The 24,030-nt window shown below is 38.6% G+C and overlaps 1 protein-coding gene across 4 annotated transcripts in view; it reads left to right on the forward strand.

Moving 5' to 3' along the window:
* The first annotated feature begins 14,227 nt into the window (after positions 1–14,227).
* csnk1a1 (casein kinase 1, alpha 1) overlaps positions 14,228–24,030 on the forward strand; it is a 61,499-nt gene continuing 51,696 nt past the window's right edge. For 2 of the 4 annotated variants that reach the window (XM_039775144.1, XM_039775143.1), the window contains exons 1-2: positions 14,228–14,852; positions 15,141–15,247. In XM_039775144.1, the coding sequence (XP_039631078.1) occupies positions 14,730–14,852; positions 15,141–15,247 (230 nt within the window). In that variant the 5' untranslated portion in view covers positions 14,228–14,729. The remainder of the gene's footprint in view (positions 14,853–15,140; positions 15,248–24,030) is intronic. The other 2 variants (XM_039775142.1, XM_039775145.1) reach the window with 2 other exon arrangements.

Consider the following 24,030-nt stretch of genomic DNA (forward strand, 5'->3'; position numbering starts at 1 on the left):
CAAGGGGCTATTAATTATGTCCATGGCACTTTTCAAAACATTCTATGGTCATCCAAATCGCTTTTCAAATTATGACAGCACAGTATCATTTCTGCCAGTGGCTGCTAATTCCACATGCTGTAGTCTCACAACCCTTTTGTGCTGTTTATCACTGCTTATACAAAAGTCGCACACAACAGGGATGGAGTGAAAACCATGAGCAAACCCCTCAGTGTGTACTTTAGTAAGCTTCTGAAAAACCTTTTAGTTTAAGGACCTCATCTAATGTTTTTCAATTCCTTAGATGTTTTTCATTTTTGCCATTGGCCGAGTTTAAGGTGTTTCCAAGCGGGACCTGCCCCTGTCAACAGATGCACTATGCTATTAAAATAAGTCTCAAATAAAGGGTATTGTTTTCCCTCAAATGTGTTGAAGGACACAAAAACATTTAAATATGTTAATAATTGGGCTGGGAATCAATTAAAAAAATGAACTAATTAATTGCATAAATGTATGCAATGACGATTAATCGCATTTAACATTAAAACATGTAATTATAAAGTCAATACATAAATCATGAAGTAAATACACACTGAATCACAATTTAATATCCAGTAGAATCAACACAAAGGAATTGAAAAATAGTAATGGCATAAGTTAAACTTAAACAGTTACCTTAAACCTGAACTCTGTTAACACAATACTACTTGAGCAAGTACTGTACAACATGAATTTGAATGCCATTGTAAAAGGCAAGTTGAAAAGAAGGCAATAAGAAAACGAGGCCAATGTATTAATTCTCACATTGGTGTAGATTATGAGACACAGACGTGTCGAAGTAAAACACAATCAAAATGACTGTTGACTTTGAATGCACTGCTAAAGACTGATTTAATTGAAATAATATACAAAACTTGTGTTAAAACTCCACAAATACTATCCTCAATTGTTCATCACAGTCAACGACTTAATAATTATACTCTACACAAGTGTTTTTCAACGGGTACGCCATGGAAATAACAGTGTAGTCTGGGTCCGGACCTGAGAGAGGCATCCTGCTCAGGTGGTCGAGGAGGAGGACGCGACTACCTGGAGAAGCTCTGTGATCGCCGGTTTGCAGATAGTTTAGCACGTGTATAGATTTAATGCTTTAATATGAGATGTGCCTTCTGATTTTGTGTGTTACAGAAAAACGGTTGGAAAACACTGCTCTGCCTACACATTTGCTCCTGGCACACTAAAAATGATCTTGGTAGCTTTTATCTCGCTTAAAAACTGACACCTGTCACACACTTACAAGTAGGAGGCAGCTACAGGGCTCGAGTAATTGTAATACCTCATCAGACCAGGGGGCAGCAGGGTGCACTCACTGTCTTTCTCAGTTCCTTACAGACCCTTTCTTGGAAGTCTGGCCGGGTTCCGGTGCCTTCGATGACATCACTTCTGGACCAGTTCCGGCCCATTTGATGATGTCACTTCCTCTACAGGCCTTTAAAGCCACCACCTTGCTTTTAGTTAATCAGTTCTGTTTTGGACTCAGTCTTGTGAACAACTCTGTTTGAAATCTCAGCCTTTTGCAGCCAGGGTATATTATACAGGTGGCTGCCCCAACTTACACACCATACATCATTTGGATGATAAGATACTGCAAACTACAGTAATGGGTGGGGGTAATCATTACACTTGTACTTTGTAGAATTGTATCATTATATTCTGGCAGTCAGCACTGAAAGCTACCTGACAGTTCGGTGAGTTAAATATAGAGGTACTGGAGACTTATTTTGGTTTTAGTGCCACTCAAAAATAACATTTTGCACTTAGGTGGTATGACTTTGATTTGATCTTCTTACAGGAACATGAAGAGAGAGAGTGTGTAATTTTTACCATTAGATAGATAGATAGATAGATAGATAGATAGATAGATAGATAGATAGATAGATAGATAGATAGATAGATAGATAGATAGATACTTTATTAATTCCAAGGGGAAATTCACATAATCCAGCAGCAGTATACTGATACAAAAAACAATATTAAATTAAATAGTAATAAAAATGCATGTAAAAGCAGACAATAACTTTGAGTAATGTTAGCATTTACTCCCCTGGGTGGAATTGAAGAGTCGCATAGTATGGGGGAGGAATGATCTCCTCAGTCTGTCAGTGGAGCAGGACGGTGACAAAAGTCTGTCACTGAAGCTGCTCCTCTGCCTGGAAATATTATTATATTTATTATAATCATTATAACGTTTCTCTAGCATTGCACCATGACTGCCATAAACCACCCTTCCCACCCCCTTTTCCTTCCACTCCCCTGCACCAACTATGTTAATTTGTACAAATCAAAGAAATGAACACCAGTGCTACATATTGACACGTGGCATACTGTCGTGAACCACATAACACAAAATGTTAAAACTTTACATGAAAATTTTATTTAATAAAATTTTTAAAGGTAGTCGGCGGTGGGCTGGCGCCCAGCCCAGGGTTTGTTCTTGCCTTGCGCCCTGTGCTGGCTGGGATTGTCTCCAGTGGGTTGGAAAATGACTGACTGACTGACTGACTTTTCAAGGTAGTATATAAACACGGTACTGGATGTGTATGTAATTCTTTAGGTACACACTTAATTTTTTTGTATTATTGTTTTGTAATGTTAAAAAAATAAATTACATGAAAATGCCACCCTGACCAAAGCACTGCCTGAGGCGTTTGCCTCATTGCCGGCCCTGGATGTGACAATATGTTTCAACTCATTAAACAGACCACATTAATAGCACAAATTAACATGTTAACTTTCCCAGGCCTAGTTAATAATTAAAGATTACACAGCATGGTGTTGCAGTAGCGCTGCTGCTTCACAGTTTGTGGTTTGTGTCTCGGGTGTTCCCTATGTGGAATTTGCATGTGGGTTTGCTGCTCTTTCCTCCCACCATCCAAGGATGTGCAGGTTAGGTGAACTGGTGCTTCTAAACTGGCCTGTGTGTGTCTGTATGTGTGTGCGTATTCAACGTGTGATGGGCAGACGCCCTGCGCAGGGATTGTTCCTGCCTGCACCTGCTGCTTGCTGGGATAGGCTGCAGCTGCCTTGTGACTTGGCAAGCAGGTTTAAAAAATGGATGGATTATCAAATACTCTAATCTGCCCTGTCCTAAGTAACACTCTCTCAGACAGAGAAAACACTCTGTACAGTTTCAACTGGGTGGCACAGTGGGCAGGAGACCTGGGTTCGCTTCCCGGGTCCTCCCTGCATGGAGTTTGCATGTTCTCCCCGTGTCTGTGTGGGCCTCCTCCCACAGTCCATAGACATGCAGGTTAGGCATATTGGTGATCCTAAATTGTGCTTGGTGTGTGTGTGTGTGACCTGTGGTGGGCTGGCGCCCTGCCCAGGGTTTGTTTCCTGCCTTTGCCCTGTGTTGACTGGGATTGGCTCCAGCAGACCCCCGTGACCCTGTAGTTAGGATATAGTGGGTTAGAAAATGACTGACTGACTGACAGTTTCAACTACGGATTAGTTTACTGTTTCAGATTTAGCTTGAGGAAGGTTATTTCGACTGGTATAATTTGCATGCAGTACTTTAGTTTTGTTTTTTTATATACACTTCTGATAGCTGCTTCTGTCAGCACAACAGATCCCTGCTGCTTATCCCTGCCTGTACAAACTATGGCATGGTGGTCTGAAGCAAACCTCCATCACGCTCACCCCTATGGCAAAATATTAAACCAAAAAAAGTGATATTGTCTCATTGATGAAGCAAATAAATAACTGAGAACACTCCAACTTCATTGATGAACTCTCCCATTTAAACTCAGCTAAGTAAGACCAAAATCAGAATGTTACTCCATGTGTAAATTTTCTAACTTATTAGAGAAAGAGAAAGTGCTTATTATCCCGCAATTACAATAAGTAGACATACAAACTTAAAAAAAGATTTCTGTCAATTAAATATCATTAATGATATGTGTGTACTTTTTTGTAATTTTGAAGTTTAGATTAAGAACAATTTCTGATATCTGGCATCTGGGATGGAAGGCAAATTCAGTATGCAGCAGTGCAGCTGTTACTATAAAAATGCAGTTATCTTTAAAGGCTCGTCTGCCCCCTAAGCCTAAATGTCAAACTCTTTCCATGATTTGTGAAAGTTTGGATTTTTTTCTTTGCTCTTCGTGTGCCTTTCTCTTTGTTTTGACTTAAATTTTGATTTCGTGCTTTGCTAAAATGTATGCAAATTGTTTTACTTTTATCTGTGGCTTTTTGACATTACACCTGTCATGGCTCCCATCTTTGCTATCATCCATAAAGCTCACCTGAATCCACAAACAATACTCTTCTCACAAAGTCAGCAGTGCCTTGATTAAAGGTCTCTGGACTCAAAGCTGGCCTCCTGCAGGGAGTGGGGTGGCATGGAGGCTGGTTCCTCCCTGTATGGGCCTTGCATGTTTTCCCTGTGTCCGTGTGGATTTCCTCTCACTGTCTAAAGACATGCAGGTTAAGTGAATTGGTGACGCTAAACTGGCCCCAGTGTGATTGGGGTTTTGTGTGGACTGGCACCCCATCCAGGGTTTCTTCCTGTCTTGCACCCTATGCTGGCTGGGACGGGCTCAAGCACCCCTGTGACCCCGTTCAGGACAAAATGGATTAGAAAATGAACGAATGAACATTTGATTGCTTTTTTGTGTTTTCTCTTTTTTATTTTTTTTTTATTTTTTTTTTTTTTTCTCCGGCCGTCTGGAGTTTTTTTTTTTCTGTCCCCCCTGGCCATTGGACCTTACTCTTATTCTATGTTAATTAATGTTGACTTATTTTATTTTCTTACTGTGTCTCTTATTTTTCTATTCTTCATTATGTAAAGCACTTTGAGCTACATTTTTTTGTATGAAAATGTGCTATATAAATAAATGTTGTTGTTGTTTTATTTTTCTTTATAATTGTAACTCTTCTACTTCTCGTAATTCACTTTGGGCTACACTTTGTGTAGGTTAAGTGAATTGGTGATGCTAAATTGTCCCTAGTGTGTGTTTGCCCTGTGATGGACTGGCACTCTGGACTGTCAGGGGTGTGTTACTGCCTTGCACCCTCTGCTGGCTGGGATAGGCCCCAGCACCCCACCATGACAGTGGTCTGGGTTAAGCAGGTTAGAAAAGGACATGACAAGACTTTGCAGTACTGTGCTATGTACCAGGTGCAATCTAGTGGTGAGGCCGTGCAGCAAGAACGTGACATGACCAGCATGCCACCATTTACTATAAAGGAAAGACATTTTCTTAATACTTAAGGACAGACTTACCCACATTTAAAGTGAGGCCAAAAGTGTTACCCCCATCCTCCTGCCCATCACTAACGTTTGAACTGAAATGGATACATCATCTGTGTAAAAAGTGACCAGACGGAAGCACAATAAAGGGCTAACAGCCGCACTATAAAACACCTGGTGTTTGTAAGAAAACACCTGGCAGACGGAAACAGTGTGACAAAAGATCCCGTGGCTTCATGAAATTTGCATTGAATTCAAAGTGAGCAAACGACATCACCCACATAACAGCCTCTCTGTCGTGAAACGCAGTGTCAGCATTACATGGTTCGGATACTTGTCAGTATCCAGTACTGAAAACACTTGATAGAATAGAAAAAAGCAATGGATAGCAAGGTATGGAAAAACAGGTGCTGCACTAGGAATGAGAGACTGAACCACCTAAACCTGGCAGCATGGTGGCGCAATGGTGGCGCTGATGCCTCGCAGTAAGGAGATCTGGGTTCACTTCCTGGGTCCTCCCTGCGTGGAATTTGCATGTTCTCCCCGTGTCTGCTCCGGTGTCCTCCCACAGGCCAAAGACATGCAGGTTAGGTGCATTGGCGATCCTATATTGTGCTTTGTGTGTGTGTCCGTACTGACCCCTACTCTCTCTTCTGTTTCTTTTTCCGTTTTCTCTGTGGTGGCGGCCTGCGCCACCACCAACCTACTCAAAGCACCATGATGCCCCAGCATTGATGGACTAAAAGCCAGAAGTCCACGTGATCATCATCATCATCATCATCATCAAATCCTTCCGTGAGAACCCTAAATCCAAAGAGGACTGTTTCATTTATGTTAGGTAGATTGCCCAGAGGGGACTGGGTGGTCTCATGGCCTGGAATCCCTGCAGAATTTATTTTTTTTCTCCGGCCGTCTGGAGTTTTTTTTTTTTGTTTTTTCTGTCCCCCCTGGCCATTGGACCTTACTTATTCTATGTTAATTAATGTTGACTTATTTTATTTTCTTACTGTGTCTCTTATTTTTCTATTCTTCATTATGTAAAGCACTTTGAGCTACTGTTTGTATGAAAATGTGCTATATAAATAAATGTTGTTGTTGTTGTTGTTGTTGTGTGTGCGCCCTGCGGTGGGATGGCGCCCTGTTCCTGCCTTGCACCCTGTGTTGGCTGAGATTGGCTCCAGCAGACCCCCGTGACCCTGTGTTAGGATATAGCGGGTTGGATAATGACTGACTGACTGACTAAACCCCATAATCAAAATTTAAATCTGTGAAAAGTACTAAAAATAGCAATTGAATTGTGCTCTCCTTTCAGTTTGACTAGGCCGGTGATCACAGACAGCACTGAATAAATGTTCATTCTACATGCCAGCTTTAAATGGACAACTTCCCATCTTAGTATGTCCCAAAATCCTTGAAAAATACCCACAATGCTGGTCTCAATCGAGTCTCCTTGAACAACATAAATGTATCTTCAGGCTGCACTTGATTTATGTCTTACTACTGATGCATTATGTGCTTAATGCTTCTATCTAGTCAAACATACCATGTCCATTTATTGTAGCACATTATTATTTTCATGTGGTTAATGTTTTGTAATCGGTCTGAACTCAAAAATCTGCACAGCATTCTAATTTACCATAAAAGACAAACTGAAATGGATTATCTAGGGAGTTTACCTTGCAGGTAGCTGGTGTCCCATTCTGACCACTGCTAGCTCAGATCATCAATGCTGGAGCGTGTTGACTATGATTAGTATAAATGTGGTTGAGAAAATAAATAAAATTGAAGCATATGAACAATACACACTGCGAAATTATTAGAGAAACCTCAATTATCTTTTATCGTTTATGCAATTCATTTCATCCTTCAAAAGACCCATTTTCCACACACTAATTACCAATATAGCAGTCAATATCTAACTCACAATTATATTCAGTAACATAAAAATGAAATATATGCAAGAAACATGCATATGTACTACACATACTTTCTACTGTACTAGTATATAATTTCTTAAAGTTTTTAAAGATCCACTGTAACTCTCAGATTCCAATGTATTATGTCTGCTATTCTCTGAAATGAACTGCGACTCAGGTAACTGCTGACAATTAAAGCTGAATGCCACAAAGGTCTGATGATGGGTCCATCACTGCCAAACCCACATATGCACACACTACAAGGAAGAAAAAGAAACAGGAGATACTTAATAATTATCAAAATGACATTCATTTAAAAAGCAATACGAACAGTATTAGCAGCCTGTTTAAAAAGTGTACTCTGTCAGGTCAAGTCAAGTTGGGGAGCATGCACTGATACAGCGCGTTGCTGCACCCTCCACATGACGAAACAGGTTGTGATCTCGGTTGGCAACTCCCCAGGCAGACACCCGGTCCAGTCTCACCCCTCCGGAAATGACCCTCTATCTGCCGCAGCCAGGTGTTAACTGTGCGACCCCTTGTCTTGGTCCAGCCACTCTGGTCCTCAACAATGAGAATCTTGTGAGCCCAATTACACTCAGGGAAACGTGCCACATGGCCGTAGTGCAGTAACTGACGCTCCCTCAAAATGCAGGTAATGTGCTTCATTCGGGACTCCATGAGCAACACAAAGTCAAACCAGCGGTACCCAAGGATTCTCCAGAGAGACGCAGTACCAAAGGAGTCCAGTCTTTGTCTCAGGTCACTGGATAGCATCCTCTGTGCTAAAATAATAAAGAGTGTTGTCCCTAAAACTGACTGGGACAGTCTGATATGCTTAGGTGGATCACTTCAAACTTTACAGGCTCTGCCACCTAAAGTAATTTAGCAAAGATAATATGATTTGGCACTTAATTTTTTTACTTTTAATTCTTGTAGACAATAAAATGTGTTAAACTTGAAAACCCAAGGTGGTAGGTTTGGATTCTGTTGTGTGGTCCTGGCAATTCAGTTGTGTATACTACCACCAGCTTTGCTCAGATTACTAAATCCATTCCTCCATCACTCACATCCCCAGGGCAATGTTATATATTAACGGGTTTGAATTGTGTCTGCTACAGGCTTGTGCCCTGCTGGATTTGAACCCACAATGTGGAAGACTTAACTTAGAATGCTAAAAGCACATTCTTTTACCCTGGCAACTCACGCATCATGAAGTGCACTGGCCACTACATGGCCCTTCAGACAGATCATCCCCATCATATTTTCATTTCTCCAACTAGGGGGCTTTACCCCCTGCTTGCTTCGCTTGCCAACCCCCCCGTGTGGGCACTGAGCACAAGCCACTTTGAGGCTCTGCTGCTCGTGTATGCGGAAGCGGATGTACAATTTAAACAGATTGTTATTTTCATGGGAATTGTTACATATGCATAATAGAACTAACTATTCTACATTACAGCAAGTAATTAACCATATTAAAAAAGAGTCAAATGTAATAAATTGAAAGAAAATTATGTTTCATGCTGCGTTAGAGGTATTTGTTGAGTTATACATTTTTGTTCTATTTGGATTTGAAATTAACACGTAAATACCTTTTAAACTTACACTTTTACTGTAAAACTTCAGTAACAACAATATTTGGAATTAACTTTTCTTCAATATTGCACTGAATTTTGATTCTGTGTTTGGATGTACATCATGACAACTCAACATATAACTGCCTGTGAGTGAATATCGTTTCTTTCTCTCTAATAAATAAACCTGTGATTTAGCAGTCAAGCTCCAGCCTCACTGGGTCACATGTTCTGGGCCTGCACCAAATTAACATCATTCTGGACCAAAATTTTTAATTACCTCTCAGACAGCCTTGGTGTCACAATCCCTCCTAACCCATTAACAGCTGTGTTTGGTGTTCTTCCAGAGGGGTTTAAAGTGGAGAAGGACAAACAAACTGTGATTGTATTCACAACACTTTTGGCACGCAGACGTATCTTGCTAAACTGGAAGAATCCTGACTCTCCTCTTTTAAGTCAGTGGGAAACTGATCTGTTATACTAATTGAAATTGGAAAAAATCAAATACTCAGAGTTTCTGTACAGATTTTTTCTAAAACATGGCAGGATCTAATCAATAATATTTTAGAATAAGCTCTTAAAGCACCGAGGAAGCAATTATTTCTGCATTTCTTTTTCTTCTCCATTCATCTCTATTGGCCTATCAAACTCATCAATTTAGGTATGCTTACAAGCTTTAAGCTTTACCCCGTTGGCCATGCTCTCTCTCTCAGGGGTGGGGGTCGAATTTTCTCAATCCTATTTTTTGTAAAAATTGATCGATTTGTATGGAATGATTGCAAAAAAATTATTTAAAAAAAAAATAAACCTGTGATTTGTTAAGCTATTCTAATGGGAAACTGTAAACGTTTTAATACGAATGGCATATGAAGAACTCCTTTGGTGTCTAATGTTATCCACGGAAGATGTATTACATTACCTTTCTTGTGGCCAGTTAAAATTTTACATGTCAGAATTGTTCGACCAATTTTGAATACAACTAATCTTGTCCTATTGCATAGCCCATCACTCAGACATAAATTACACAATAACATTACGATACATCCTTCTTTCAGCAGTAATTTGGCTGGTGGAAGACCGGATGGTGTTAACGGTTGTAGATATTCTATGGGATATTATAAGTTGATGTTTTCATCTTCCACACCATCACCACCAACTGTTCAGCACAGTCTATTGATATGCATTTAAACAATTTGCTGTGTAACCGATCAACATTTTTCACGTTAATTCATTTGACTTTGTTTCTTGGTGCTAGGATTGCCCATGTACTCATTTCTTCTGATGATACCTTTGGGATGAAATTCTTCAATAAGATTTGGACATAATACATCTTCTTTTATTGGGAACTTAAGGTGAGGAAAACGTAAAAATTTATAAGAGCTGAGAGCGCAGGAACTGTGTCTGACAAAGGCATTTAAACGAATGAGAAGTGAGAGGACCGTGGGCCATTAACCATAAATGGTTGAGAGGAGGGCGGGACTTGAAAAAATCTCTTGGCAATTGTTTCGTCTCGTCTCAAAATTTTAATTTATAATAGAGAGTGTCCAATAATCTGGGATGGATTACCAATAGATTTGATATATTACAATGGATTTAGAAGCTCCAATAGTCCCTACTAAATTAACAGATAGTGAAAGCAATCCAGAATATCTGGCCTGAGGTGAGTGACCCACTTGGTCATTTTACAAATATAGACAATTCTGGTCCAGGAGGACTGCATTGGAACGAGGATGTTTTTGCAATCAGCCTCATAATGAGATACCAATGGTTTTAGTTTCTGGAATTCTTATACTTGTTATTATTCTGATGTAGGAAGGTCACCTTACACATAGATAGATAGATAGATAGATAGATAGATAGATAGATAGATAGATAGATAGATAGATAGATAGATAGATAGATAGATAGATAGATAGAAAGTATTGTATTTCTTATACTTGCTATTATTCTGATGTAGGAAGGTCACCTTCCAGATAGATAGATAGATAGATAGATAGATAGATAGATAGATAGATAGATAGATAGATAGATAGTATTGTATGTGTCAGCCTGCGTCTGCAAAAAAGAGGTAAAGGAAATTTACATACTAAAAAAATACAAAAGAAGGATAGTGACATAATGTTTTTCCTGTATAGCCTTCATCATTGGCTTAGTGTATTACTCCATGTCACACAAACAATAGCATTTTTTTCTTACTTTCCTTCATTAAAATTTATTTTGTTTTTAACAAAAAGAGATAGTAAACAATGTAAAATCCCTGGCAAGAAACTTAATTTTGAAGCAAAATAGCTCAAAAATAAAGAAATAACTGTTTGCTAAAAGCCATCGCAATTGCAAAACATCTTTCTGGATTTCATGGTGAAGTAAAAGTCACATTATTAGTATTTTCTAAAGAAGCAGATAGAGTGCTAAAGAAGGCTTCAATTAACAGCTAGATTGATGTTAAATTAGATCAAATGAAAAAAAGAGCTGCGACTCTCCTCAAAAGTACACAAAGGTATGTTTTTGAACCACTAGGTGGCAGCAGGACACTCCAGGAAGAACTGCAGGGCTCTGTTAGCTGATGACAATGACAGGCAGCTCATCCTGCTTAGTTGGCTTTTTCATACAATGTCAGGCATAACTGGATCCTAGGACCTCAGGAGGACATGATGGCCTGGGGGCTGGAGGGGGGCAGTACTTTATATGGAAGTCTTGACCTTGGAGTTAATTCTTAAGATTCCTCTAGAAGAAACTCGAGGTGGAAAATAAAATGACACTTTATCTTTTCTCTATCAAATATGGAGTAAAAGAGCAGAGTCTAGCCTTCTCTGTTGGGGTTGAGGCCTTGAAGCCGAAAGCAAAAATATTTCTAGTAGAGGATGAATTATGGATTTATGAACTAAGCAGGCAAGCTGTCTCCATTATATTGTGAGAGATTACATTGCATTTGTCCCACTGAAAGACATGTATTGTATTCTCATCTTTTTTGTGTCTTATTCATCGCTGTTTAACCCTCCCTTATTTGTATTTAAATAATAGACCTTACTCTCTTTTCTTTCAGACCTAGCCTACATTTGCTGATTCCAGGAGAGCTTTATGAAAAGCCGGTGCCAGCCTTGCTCTGACTAGGAGTAAAAACTCGTTCACACGCTCAAATTACTTAAAGATCCCATTTATAGAGATTACCTGCATGAATATACTGTACATATTGTTCATTTTATCTTTTACAGACAATATATGCACTACCAGTTAAAACTTTGGGCACACCTAGACATTTTTATGTTTTTGATTAATATTGATTCGTTTTTTTTATCAAGATACCATTGAATTGATTTAAAAAACCAAGACATTACTAGTGTTGCTAATGGCTATTATAGCTTGAAATGGCTGACTTTAAATTATTATTCATGCAATTGTTCATCTGGGCCTTCCCCTTCTTTTTCTGTCCTGCTTAATTCCAGTTAGCCTTCTTCTCCTGAGTCAGTAATAGATAGATAGATAGATAGATAGATAGATAGATAGACACCTTTGTATGAAACCTTCAGTTTCTTGCCAGTCTGTCACATGTAATTACCTTCGGTCTACAAAAAAGCAAATACACATGTTTCTTGAGAAATCTGTTTTTTAACTTATAGCTGAGCTGTCCCAGTATCTAATCCAAATACTTCTTAAAGTTGTCAAGACTTTTGCTTCAACTGTGTGGCTTGGTACTGTGTTGCAGATTCCAACAACTCTTGCCACAAAGAAGTGCTTTCTTGTTTTAGTCCTAAATCCACTTCTTCTTAATTTCCACTGGCGTCCTCAAGCACATGAAAGGAGTCTGCTGGATCTACTTTATCAATGCCTTTGATGATTTTGAAGACCTGGATTAGGTCACCACGCAGTCTCCTCTGCTTAGACTAAAACAGGTTTCATTCTGTGAGCCTGTCACAATAGGATATGTCCTTAATGCTGCGTAACATTTTAAGTGGGAAGTCAGAATTTCCAGGTTCCTAGTTGGAATTTTCAACTGGAACACCCCCTTAAGTTCGATTTCCAAATTGGAAACTCTGTGCTGGTTTGTCAAGTTCTAGTTTGTCCGAATTCAGATAGTGACATCATTCCAAAATGGTGACGTACTCCACAAACTTTAGTGAAAGCTGTAGTATTATACTTTTTATTAGCACTTCTGCCTATTTATGTCTTAATAAATTAGTCGTACACACAGTATTGGCCAACTTCAATTTGTGGGCATGTTGCACTGCTGTTTGGATATACAAAATACCATGTAATGTTTTGTTATCAACTGCTATTTATTCCAATGCAGCAAGCACAACAAAGGTTTTCCTGGACACGTCCATATTGGTTTTATGCATGTTTTACTGGAACGTGATTGACACTGGTGTGATATCATTCCCAGCTCCAACATATGAATTCTGAGGTAAGTGGAAGACAGTGCAATTCCTGGGACGCATGTCCTCTGCACAGCTTCAACTGCTGCTATGTCTTTTTTGTACAGTGGTGACCAGAATTGCACATAATATCCAGATGTGGTCTCACTAGTGTGTTTTATAGTCTGAATATTAATGTCTTGGCTGTATTTTAAAATTAGTTTAAATTGTATCTTAATGAAAAAGGTATCAATTTCTATCAAAAACAGGAAAAACGGTGGGTGTGTCCAAACTTTTGACTGATAGTGTACATAAAACATTTCAATACGTATATTTAAAAATTTCATAATACACTCACTTAGCAGTTAAACTCAACTCTTTTGATGTATGCACCACATCTACAATGTGTAGATGAAATAAACATTTTCCTCCTTTGATTGACCCACTTGGTGATTGTATTTACTTCTATGTGTACTTGCTTCCTGTCTACTGGTTTTTGTACAGTGGTGTTAGTATTTGCCTTGTATACACCACATTGTTGTATTGCTTTTGGTGAAAAGCGATATTAAATAGTGGCTAAGTAATATGACAGTGACAGTTGGCTTAGTGATCTACTAGAAAGGTCAGTCCACTGGATAACCTGCCTGTACTACCCAATACGTATAAACAAACTGTGCTAATGCATTGATCTAAGATAGTGATAAAATGTTTGCGGTGTTTGATTTCATTCATGTCCTCTATGTATGATATTCTAAAATTAGAAAAGTACAGGCGCATAACGTTGACATGCGCAGAGACAAACGGTGACTCACTGCTGAGTAGTGGACAAGCAACCTATCGTTTATTTCCAAGTATTTATCCACAAAGAATTACCTGTGAGCATCCTAACCAGACACGATTGATTTCATACAGCATTCAAATGTCTACCGGATGTTTTGCAGTCACACGCAAACTGCGATTAAGCAACACGGATACAGGCGTGAGGCGATGAGTCATGACGCAATCCCTGTATGGGGCGGGGTTACCTTGCACGAGCGCAGGCGCAGTTCGCTCTCCCACGCTTTAATTTTTTTTCCCCGGCGAGCGGATGAGTGTGACGTCCCGACACCGCCCCACGCGCCGAGCCATCTCTCCCAGAATACCTTGCGTCACCCCTCTCTCTGTGAAGAAGCTCATCATCGCGACCTGACCAAAGGAATGACAAGATGGCGGAGTGAATAAGCTGCGAGTTGGAGTATCAGGAATTTGAGGGCTAAAAATTCCAGTGTAGCAGCGAGTTGGAGACGACTCGGCTCCAACTCGAGCGGTAACAGTGGGGCAGGCAGCCGTGACACAGCTGAATTGCCGAGTCATTTTCTGCCCTCTTCATCTCAAATATTGTAGGACTTCTGACGCTGGAAGAAAGGAACAGAGTAAACAGCGGCTGGAAGAATCTCTATATGTAATCCCTGTATTGTAGAAAAGATACTTCTTATGACTGTACCACAGTCTTAAAAATCGGATTTGCCGGCATCACTGCGGAACCTTTTCATTTTTAAGCCGGGACCTGCTTTGGGACGCTTTATGTTCGTCTAGTAGAAAGGATAAAAGGACGGCGGAGATTCCCAGACTTTTATCACCTTTTCCCTGCTCGGGCGTCGCTGGCGATTCAGGGGACATGGCAAGCAGTAGCGGCTCGAAAGCCGAGTTTATAGTCGGTGGGAAATACAAACTCGTACGGAAAATTGGATCCGGATCTTTCGGGGACATTTATTTGGCTATTAATATCACAAATGGGGAGGTAAAGACAATTCGAGTAGTTATATCCATGTGTTGTCAGCCATTTTTTTTCGTAGCCCCTGTGTTTTGGGACTGCGAAAGTTTATTTGCTCATATTTTGCTCTACAGTACATCATAATTGTATCTTGTTTGTGTAACAGTTAACGCTGAAAGGATACGTGTCGTGTTTCTGTTGTCAGGTGCGGATGTGTGCTTGGTTTTAATACTGCGTTTGAACTGACTTTTGCAATGAATATATTTAGGAGTCGAGGCTGTTTAGTTACCATAACTTGTTATTGTTTGTTAACAGGAAGTAGCTGTAAAATTGGAGTCCCAGAAAGCCAGACATCCACAGCTACTCTATGAAAGTAAACTGTATAAAATTTTGCAGGGGGGCGTCGGAATTCCACACATTCGGTAAGTTTTAATTTTTTTTTTTGAGTAACATTCGTTTAACCTTTTAAACTTCCAACAGACAGTGTAAAATATTCGCGGGTGTGGCGGATGATTGTGGCTGTTATGACCATAAAATGACACTAGTTCAGTGGTCGGTTAATATCAACGTATTGGGTTGTTGAAAGAGTTTTACAGTTGGGCCTGCTACGGGTTGGGGGTGTATAGGTCTTGTATCCAACACAACAATGAAGCGGCGTTTCGCAAGGGCAGCTCGATGCTACCTTAAAAGGGAGGGCGGGGGATATCCTGGCGTTTTTTATTTGTCTTAAAATGACCCCTCCTAACCCACCCTCGCTCCTTTTGTCTTTACTGAAATCCGATATCTCGTTGCCTTGGCCTCCTCGTTCGAGGTTATTTCCTCCCATAGTAGGCTCTTTTGGAAATGGCCGCTCCTCTTTTGTGTTTGCGTTTCAACATGTCTTCCTACTCGCCTAGAAAATGGCGGCGGGAACGCGGGGCAGCAAAACTTTGCTAGGTTGTCTTCTTTCCTGGGGGATTGCGTCTTGATGGTCGTTTTCCTGCTGCATTCTGGTTGACCACCACCTAGTAGTGGAGCTAGGCTAGGAGCTCTTTTCAACAACGACATGACAGCTGTCAAACTTCCGTTTTAAAGTGTAATAAATCTGTACGTTCGAATTTGTTAACGTCAAGACTTTATTATTTAAAACCCTAACTGATTCTTTTTGCAGCTTTTCCCTTATGCCTGTGTGAGAAATTTGCAAAGCGCACGCGTGTTGTCTTTGCGGTATCTGCTTTGCTTTTTTTTAAATGACGATTTTGGCCGTGTTCCTGTTTTTAGATTTAAAGGAAGACGATTAAATTACACGTACCGAGTTTATCCGTTAATTCACACTTGTTACTTCAGAATGTTTTGACAAGGTTTATCACATAAAAACAAGTCCTCATTCTTACATGGAATTGTTCCTAAAGTAGTTTTACGATTTAAGTGACCTGTCCTAGCACTGCTTAGAGCTAGGTTTGGAGGAGTAAATTTGAAGAAATCTTAGATTTTAGGTTAGTTGAGTAAGATGAATAGTACAGTTTTTAACTGTCATTGTCGAATTAAGGTAATGTGGCCTATTTTACCTTTGTTACTTTTGGATGAAGGAAGTCTTAAGGCTTTTGGCCTTCAAACCCTGAGGATGTGGGTTCAGATCCTGATACTGTGTGACCGTGAATCACTCGCCTAACCTGCCCTTCAATTGAAAAAACCTAAGAATTGTAACAGTGCAAGTCTCATTGGATAAAAGAATCATGAAATACAGTGATAAAAGGGACGCTAAAACCTTTTTTCGCTTACAAATATGATGCCCCATGATCACAGACCTCTGTTGGTAGATCTTGTAAATCATGACAGAGCTGCACCAGTGGCAAGTGAGGAGGCCAATAAGACTTCAGTACAGAAGTGAATAGCTTTCATTGAGAAACTACAGAATTAAAGTGGTACAGTGCAGATACATGAATTATCTAATTTGAAAAATTCTGTCCATAAAACCAATGCCTTGAGGAGTGTAAGATATCAAAATAAACACTTTCAAAATCCAACAGAAACTCTTCGCAATGTAGTCCCTACATTTTAACTTTTAGGGCATCAGAACAAATTCCTCCTATGTAGCTCTCTGAATCCCGAATTGCCAGCTCCATCCATACCTGCACCAGACTCTGCTGTTTGCCTTCTACCAATGCATCTATGCTGTGGATCCCGTTTCCCATTCCTGCCGCAGCTCCATTCTCAACTGCTCTTTCACTGAAAATCAGTGTGCTCCAATTCCACCAAGCAGTGAAACGTTTTGTAAGTCATCGTTCATTTTCCCTATCCTGTTTCTCTGAAGGGCCAATGCTGCCTTTTCTGACTACTCCTCACCAAATATACCCCACAAGCTCCTGTTATCATGATTAATCATTCTTTGTCTGTTTCTCATATTCTGGTCCTTTCTAGCATTTACTGTGTTCCTATTTATATCTGCTTCACCCCAGTTTGTGTCTATTAAATTCCGTACTACTTACCTTTAATCTAGCAGTCAGGCTTTTTTCATGTGCGCACTTGTACAGTGTTTAAAAATCTCTAACATCAATAAATAAGTTAGTCCTTTAAAATTCCCCATGACCTATTACAAGTAACATGTTATATTTACAATTACAACAGCACATTTACTTTTGTGTCTCATTTTAAATGCTCAACTAAAACCCTCTCTACTGTGTTGTCATCATCATCATTATTACTACTGCGACGACATCTGTCTTGATTCCTTTATCTAAGGTGACTTGTAACCTTTTGAGATGCAAATGGTTGCATTTATTTTGTTTTACCCCACTTTGGGTAAACACAAGTGACTTCTCATGTGCACACCATGTCAGTAGTAGAATTCAAGCCCATAGGGTTTGAAATCCAAAATCTTAACCACTACTCCACACTGCTTTTCTTACTACATAATACCTTTTTGGTATAGACTTAAATGATTAGTGTTTACTGTTATGAAATCTTGCATTTCAAAAAAATGACATGGTAATTTGATGACATTAATTTTATTCATTAAATATTTTTGGGAAAAACTGCAAGTTAATGATTAGTGTCCAGAGTTTAAACCATCTTGGGTTATTGGCACAAACTCTTACTTAGTTATGAACCTATATGTCAGATAGGATGAGGGTGGTTACTTTTTTTAATTGTATTAAGTTGAGGTTTTATTTAAAGTGACATTTTGCATTTTACATTTTGTTTTTAAACTACCCAGGTGTACAGGCAGCTTAAATGAGGAATTATTTTTATATATTGGTATGGCTGGAAAAGCCTGCTGTTTTAACAGTGCTCTCTCATTTGAAGTTTAAATTCTTGGTTTATGTGCGCTTTTTTTTTTTATATAAACACATTTGTGTTTGGAGGAAGTCAGCTGGTGAACAAATATTGATCACTATGCTTGGCCTTTACTAAAAACTGGTAACAAAAGTGAGAAAGATAAGACATCAGTCTTCTTCTGTAGGGTTTTCAAGCACGCCCAAGTTAAGGTTTTGTTTAACATTAACTTTTAGTATTTAGTTTTGTATTTTCATTATAAAGTGTAGTTTAATCACCGCCTATGCAGTTTTGGATGATGAAATTGTTTAGAATTGCAAATTCAAAATAACTTGCCTAAATACAAGAGAGTTTTTATCTTTCTCCCTTAAAAAATTCATTCCCTGTTAAATGTATTCAGTTTAGAAAAAAATATTCATCCTTGCCTATTATACATATAACCGGCTTACAGACTATCTAATAATTTCAAGAATAAGAAATGTTATCCATGTTCTGTATGTTAACACTTGTGTTGGAATCAATAGTCAACTTTTTTGAGATTGTGTGTAATAAATACAATAATAATCTTGTGTACATATCATTAAATTTGACTTGAATGTGGAGTTTGTGCTATTCCTTAACTTGGAATGCTACAGATGCCTAATATTAAAATTCCAAAAATGTATTTACACTTGCCAAATATGGTAAAATAACACTTATTTGTTTAGCACGTTTTCATACAAATGATGTAGCTCAAAGTACTTTACAAGATGGAGAGAGAAATATTAACATTAGGCAATGCAAATTAAAGAATACATTCAGGTGTGGTGGCCAGGGAGGACAGAAAAAACTCTTCACTCCAGAGGGCTGGAGAGAGAGAACCCAATCTGCAGGGGTTCTGAGTCCACAAGACCACCCAGCCCACACTCTGCATTCTACCTAACAAATTATCTAAATTAGTCCTCGTGGTTTTCAGGCTTCATGTGGAAGAATTTGATGAGTCATGTAGACTTCTGGCCTTCAATCCATCAGTGAGAGGACTGCAAGGTGCAGGAGGTGGTGGTGCAGCTTGCCGCCACAGAAAACTGGAAAAAGTACAGCAGAGAAAGTAGTGGTTAGTACGGATTGTGGAGGCATGATAAAAAGAATTAAATGCATATTCAGAATATCAGGGTCATATTAAAATGAAGCTATAAGAAAGCCATATTAAAATAATCGGTTTTTAGCATTTTTTTAAAAATGTACCTCTGTATTAGCCTGGCCTTTTGTTGGTAAGCTATTCCAGATTTTAGGGGCATTACAGCAGAAGGCCACCTCACCACGTTTAACTTTAGCTCTTGGAGTTATAAGCAGACTCATTTGAAGATCCAAGGTTACGATTTGGAGTGTATGGTGACAGACATTCTGAAATAGAGGATGGAGTGAGATTATTTAAGGCTTAGTAAACCATAAGCAGTATTTTAAAGTCCATTCTAAATGGAACAGGTAACCAGTGTAGTGACATCAAAACTGGAGAGATGTGCTCGGATTCTTTTCCTAGTTAAGATTCTGATAGCTGCATTCTGCACTCGTTGTAACTGATTCTTTTCTGGTTAGTTCTGCAAGGACTGCATTACAGTAATCTAGTCTACTAAAAACAAAAGCATAAACAAATTTTTGAGCATCTTGCAAAGTTATAAGGGATCTATGGCTGTCCTAGTAATCTGATTAATGTGATTTAAAATTTAGGTCAGAGTCAACAATTACCCCTAAATTCTTTATCTCTGTCTTGACTTAAGCCTAATGGATCAAGTTTATTTCTAATATCCTCATTATATCCATTTTTGCCAATCACTAACATTTCTGTTTTCTTGTTTACTTTGAGAAAGTTTACTACTCATCCACTCAAACACGAGTAAGACATTGGGTTAGTGAACCAAGAGAGTCAGGATCATTTGGCAAATGGCAAATTTTTTTATGAAAAAAAAGTGGTTCACTAATTAAAATGTCTTCAAAGCTTCCATTGTTAGTTTTATTGCATCATTTACTGAGAGCTCAAGAATAAAAATACATGAATTATGTATTTTGGGTCCTATCGCCAAGCTCTTGATTTGATCCTGTTTTACCTTGCATCTTGATCTCGAATGATGATTGTAAATGGTAGCAAGGTAATTAACTGGCTAGTAAGATGATTGATTACTCTGATTGGTTGCATAACCTGTCCTTTGAGTGTAACAGAAAAGGCTATGGGTATTTCTTTAAATCCACTTTTTATCCTGCTTATTGGGTTCATGGTGGTGGGAATAGATGCCTATTTTGCAGTACTGAACACGGGTCAGATAATGACCTTTTAATGGGTGCCATTCAGTTGCAAGGCACATTTGTGGGACACCACACACATGCTCATAAGGAAAAGTTTAAAGCTACCAATTAGTGTAATCTTGATGTCTTGTGGATGGGGTTTGGAGGATGTTGGGGTTGGTTGACATGAAAATGCGGGGAGGACAAACTTAGCACAGGTAGTGCCATTAATGGCTGTTGCAAATAAAAACTGAGATGTGCTTTTAGAAAGTATTTTACAACAGTGATATTTCCTGATAATGTAAAGCCCTTCAAACACCACGGTATACTGTGTCTGAAATAGCTTTTACAGAACTTCCAATGATTATACAGAACTTTCTGTTTTCAGTATGAAATATGCCAAGTTATGTGCCTTGCATTTCCAAAAATGTCAATGATTTGAAATAGAACACAGGAATGTGTTTTTTAATAACATTTTGGTTTAGTGACATCTCAGTTAATTTTAAAAAATTATAATTTTTGAGAATAATCAAGCAACCAGGGTTGAACCCTTTGGGTTATTTATTACATATTGTATGAGCTAATGTTTCCACTTTTTGCAAGCAGCCACACTGGCCCAATATTTATGTTGCTTAGATGTCGCATTGAAACAGACTGCTGAAATAGTGTAGCATCTGATGTGTCAGCATCACAGATTCAGAGGTGCACAGTCCACAGGATGGCTTAGTCAACAATTCATTGTTAAACAAATTTATAGGGTACTTTTGAGTTTTGTAGTTTTTGAAGACAATTCTGACACGTGATATTAAAGCTCGTGACACTAATTTGAAAGTAAAAAAGCAACTGATTTGCAGTCTTGATGTTACAAGTACATTGCTGCAGTTAAAAGAGAAGAGCCAAGCAAAATGACACCTTTTATTGCCTAACTAAAAATATTACAATATGCAAGCTTTCGAGGCAACTCGGGCCCCTTCTTCAGGCAAGATGTAATACAGATGTAATTCTTGCCTGAAGAAGGGGCCTGAGTTGCCTTGAAAGCTTGCATATTGTAATCTTTTTAGTTAGCCAATAAAAGGTGTCATTTTGCTTGGCTCTTCTCTACATTCATAATGGCTAACACGGTACAACACCCTAGTACTGCAGTTAAAGACCAATTTTTGTCCAGTAGCTAATTCTCATTAAGTCCACTGGCATAACAAACAACAAATGCCTGATCAATTGTTTGTAGTACTTTGAAAGGTATGTGTTTTCTTTTCAGAGATTTGGTTTTTACAAAGACAATCGTAAAGTGAGAGTAAATGTAAGAAAAAAGGAGTTATTCATAAAATGTGAAACACAACATACTAATGCTGCTTCAGACTAATACTTTTGGCTTGTCTTAACTATTACTTTCAATAAGAGGTATTATCCAGCTCATGTGCGATTTGTATCCATCAGTATGTGCATGAAACACCAAATGTCAAACTTGGCAAAGTGACTTGCTGATATCATTTTTAAAGTGTATCATTACACTTTTGTAAGTTGATTTTAAGCAGTATTTTTTTCAGTTGCCAAATAGGGGATGAGTTATATAAGCACACACATTTTTTAATACACATTTGTAGTTTTATCTAGGGAAATTTGTTCCCTTTACCCTCAGATGAAATTCCATACATTTTGTGGTATGGAGGTTTTTCTGTTGTCCAGTGTTTTGTATTTTCAGAGCATTTCTGTTTTAATTAATGCGTGTGCTATTTATTATTAAATTCGTGCCTAGATTGGTGATTCTTAAGGTTTGAATCGGGTATGGATATATGGTGGATTACTTATGGTCAGCAGTCATTTCCTTGTGTATTCCAGCTTTAGTTGCCATATTTATTTTGTTACAGATGTTCATGTGAAAAATACTAAGATTCATGTCTGGTGGTGTTGGGTTTGCATTTCATAGATGAGGATTTCACCGAGTCTTCCAATATAATTACTTGTCTGTGAAGTGAATTGGCAGCCTGACAGCTTTGATATAACGGATATGGTGTGTCTGTGGTCAAATGCTTTTTATGGGATGGACTTTGTTGGGGTTGGGCTGCTTTGGCTTGACGACGTATATGCTTGACATATTGACTTCAATGTCCTGTTTGTGTGTTATTAATCTCCATGTAGACACCCTTCAGCTAAACTGTTAACCAAATTTATTCCCCTATTGGATATTTAAAGAAATCAAAGTTACAGCTGGAGCACTTGTCTCTTTGATTCTACAAGTTACACATCTTTAGTAGCTCACTTTTGTATCACAAACTGCTCTGAAAATTCCCCACATCTGTTTTAAGTGTCTAAGATGCTTAAGAGATAATAATAATAAAGAAGAAACCATTTTATGCAAAGTAGTAAAGTGCTTTTCTGTAGAAAGCTTTCAGGTGCATTAGTGCAATCTACTGGATTGGATGCCCAAAACAAACATAAGCAAAAATCTACATATAGTAATTGAGTGGGTTAAAGATTCATTAGATCGATCTTGAGATTATAAAAATCTGTATAAAATTTAAATGAAAAATAACAATCAGAAAATCAATATTCTTACACAGGCCTGGCTGTGATAAACCTTCCACTTAATGGGACATTTACATTCTTCAGTTTTTTTTTGTAGCCATTTCCTGCCATGTACATTTAAGATTTGTTTTTCACATCATGGGGTCGATGGGGTGGTGGTTTGGGGTTGTGAAAGATGGGGTGGTACTGTCTGCTAATGGTTCTGTTCCCACTCACTGAGTTGAAATCTGGAGGCTCTATATGATGAATCAGAATTTTCATATAATACAAGGTTGGAATTTTTGCAGTTCACTATTTTAAGAGATCATTTATTTACATTTAGGTTTCGGAACTGCGAGCTGAATGAAGAGATGACTGCTTGTATGAAGGCTTAAACGGTTGATATACTGTATAAAATGACATTGTTTATATCCAGTAACTTTTTTGGTTAGAAAGTAGATAACTGTTATGCTTACATCAACATTCCCGTTCAATTTATGCATATGTGGATATACTAGTGCAGGCATAACTATTACTAATCTGTATACAGTAATCCCTCCTCGATCGCGGGGGTTGCGTTCCAGACCCCCCTACCCGCGATAGGTGAAAATCCGCGAAGTAGAAACCATATGTTTATATGGTTATTTTTGTATATTTTAAGCCCTTATAAACTCTCCCACCCTGTTAACATAATTAAAGCCCTCTAGACATGAAATAACACCCTTTAGTCAAACGTTTAAACTGTGCTCCATTACAAGACAGAAATGACAGTTCTTTTTCACAATTAAAAGAATGCAAACATATCTTCTCTTCAAAGGAGCGCTGTCAGGAGCAGAGAATGTCGGAGAGAGCGCTAGCTAAGAAAAGCAAACAATCAAAAAATCAATACGTGCTTTTAAGTATACAGAAGCACCAGTGATAAAGCAGCATTTTGTAGAGGAGCGTCCGTGTCCTCTGTGCAAACAGCCCCTCTGCTCACACCCCCTCCGTCAGGCAGAGAGAGAGCGAGAAAGATAGAGAGAAGCAAACAAGCACCGCGCGGGAAGCATATCTTATAGCATTGAGGAGTTTTAGTTAATATGTAATACATGCTCTGATTGGGTAGCTTCTAAGCCAACCGCCAATAGCATCCCTTGTATGAAATCAACTGGGCAATCAAACTGAGGAAGCATGTAACCTAAATTAA

Source organism: Polypterus senegalus, chromosome 13 (genome assembly GCF_016835505.1).
Source record: "Polypterus senegalus isolate Bchr_013 chromosome 13, ASM1683550v1, whole genome shotgun sequence".
NCBI lineage: Eukaryota > Metazoa > Chordata > Cladistia > Polypteriformes > Polypteridae > Polypterus > Polypterus senegalus.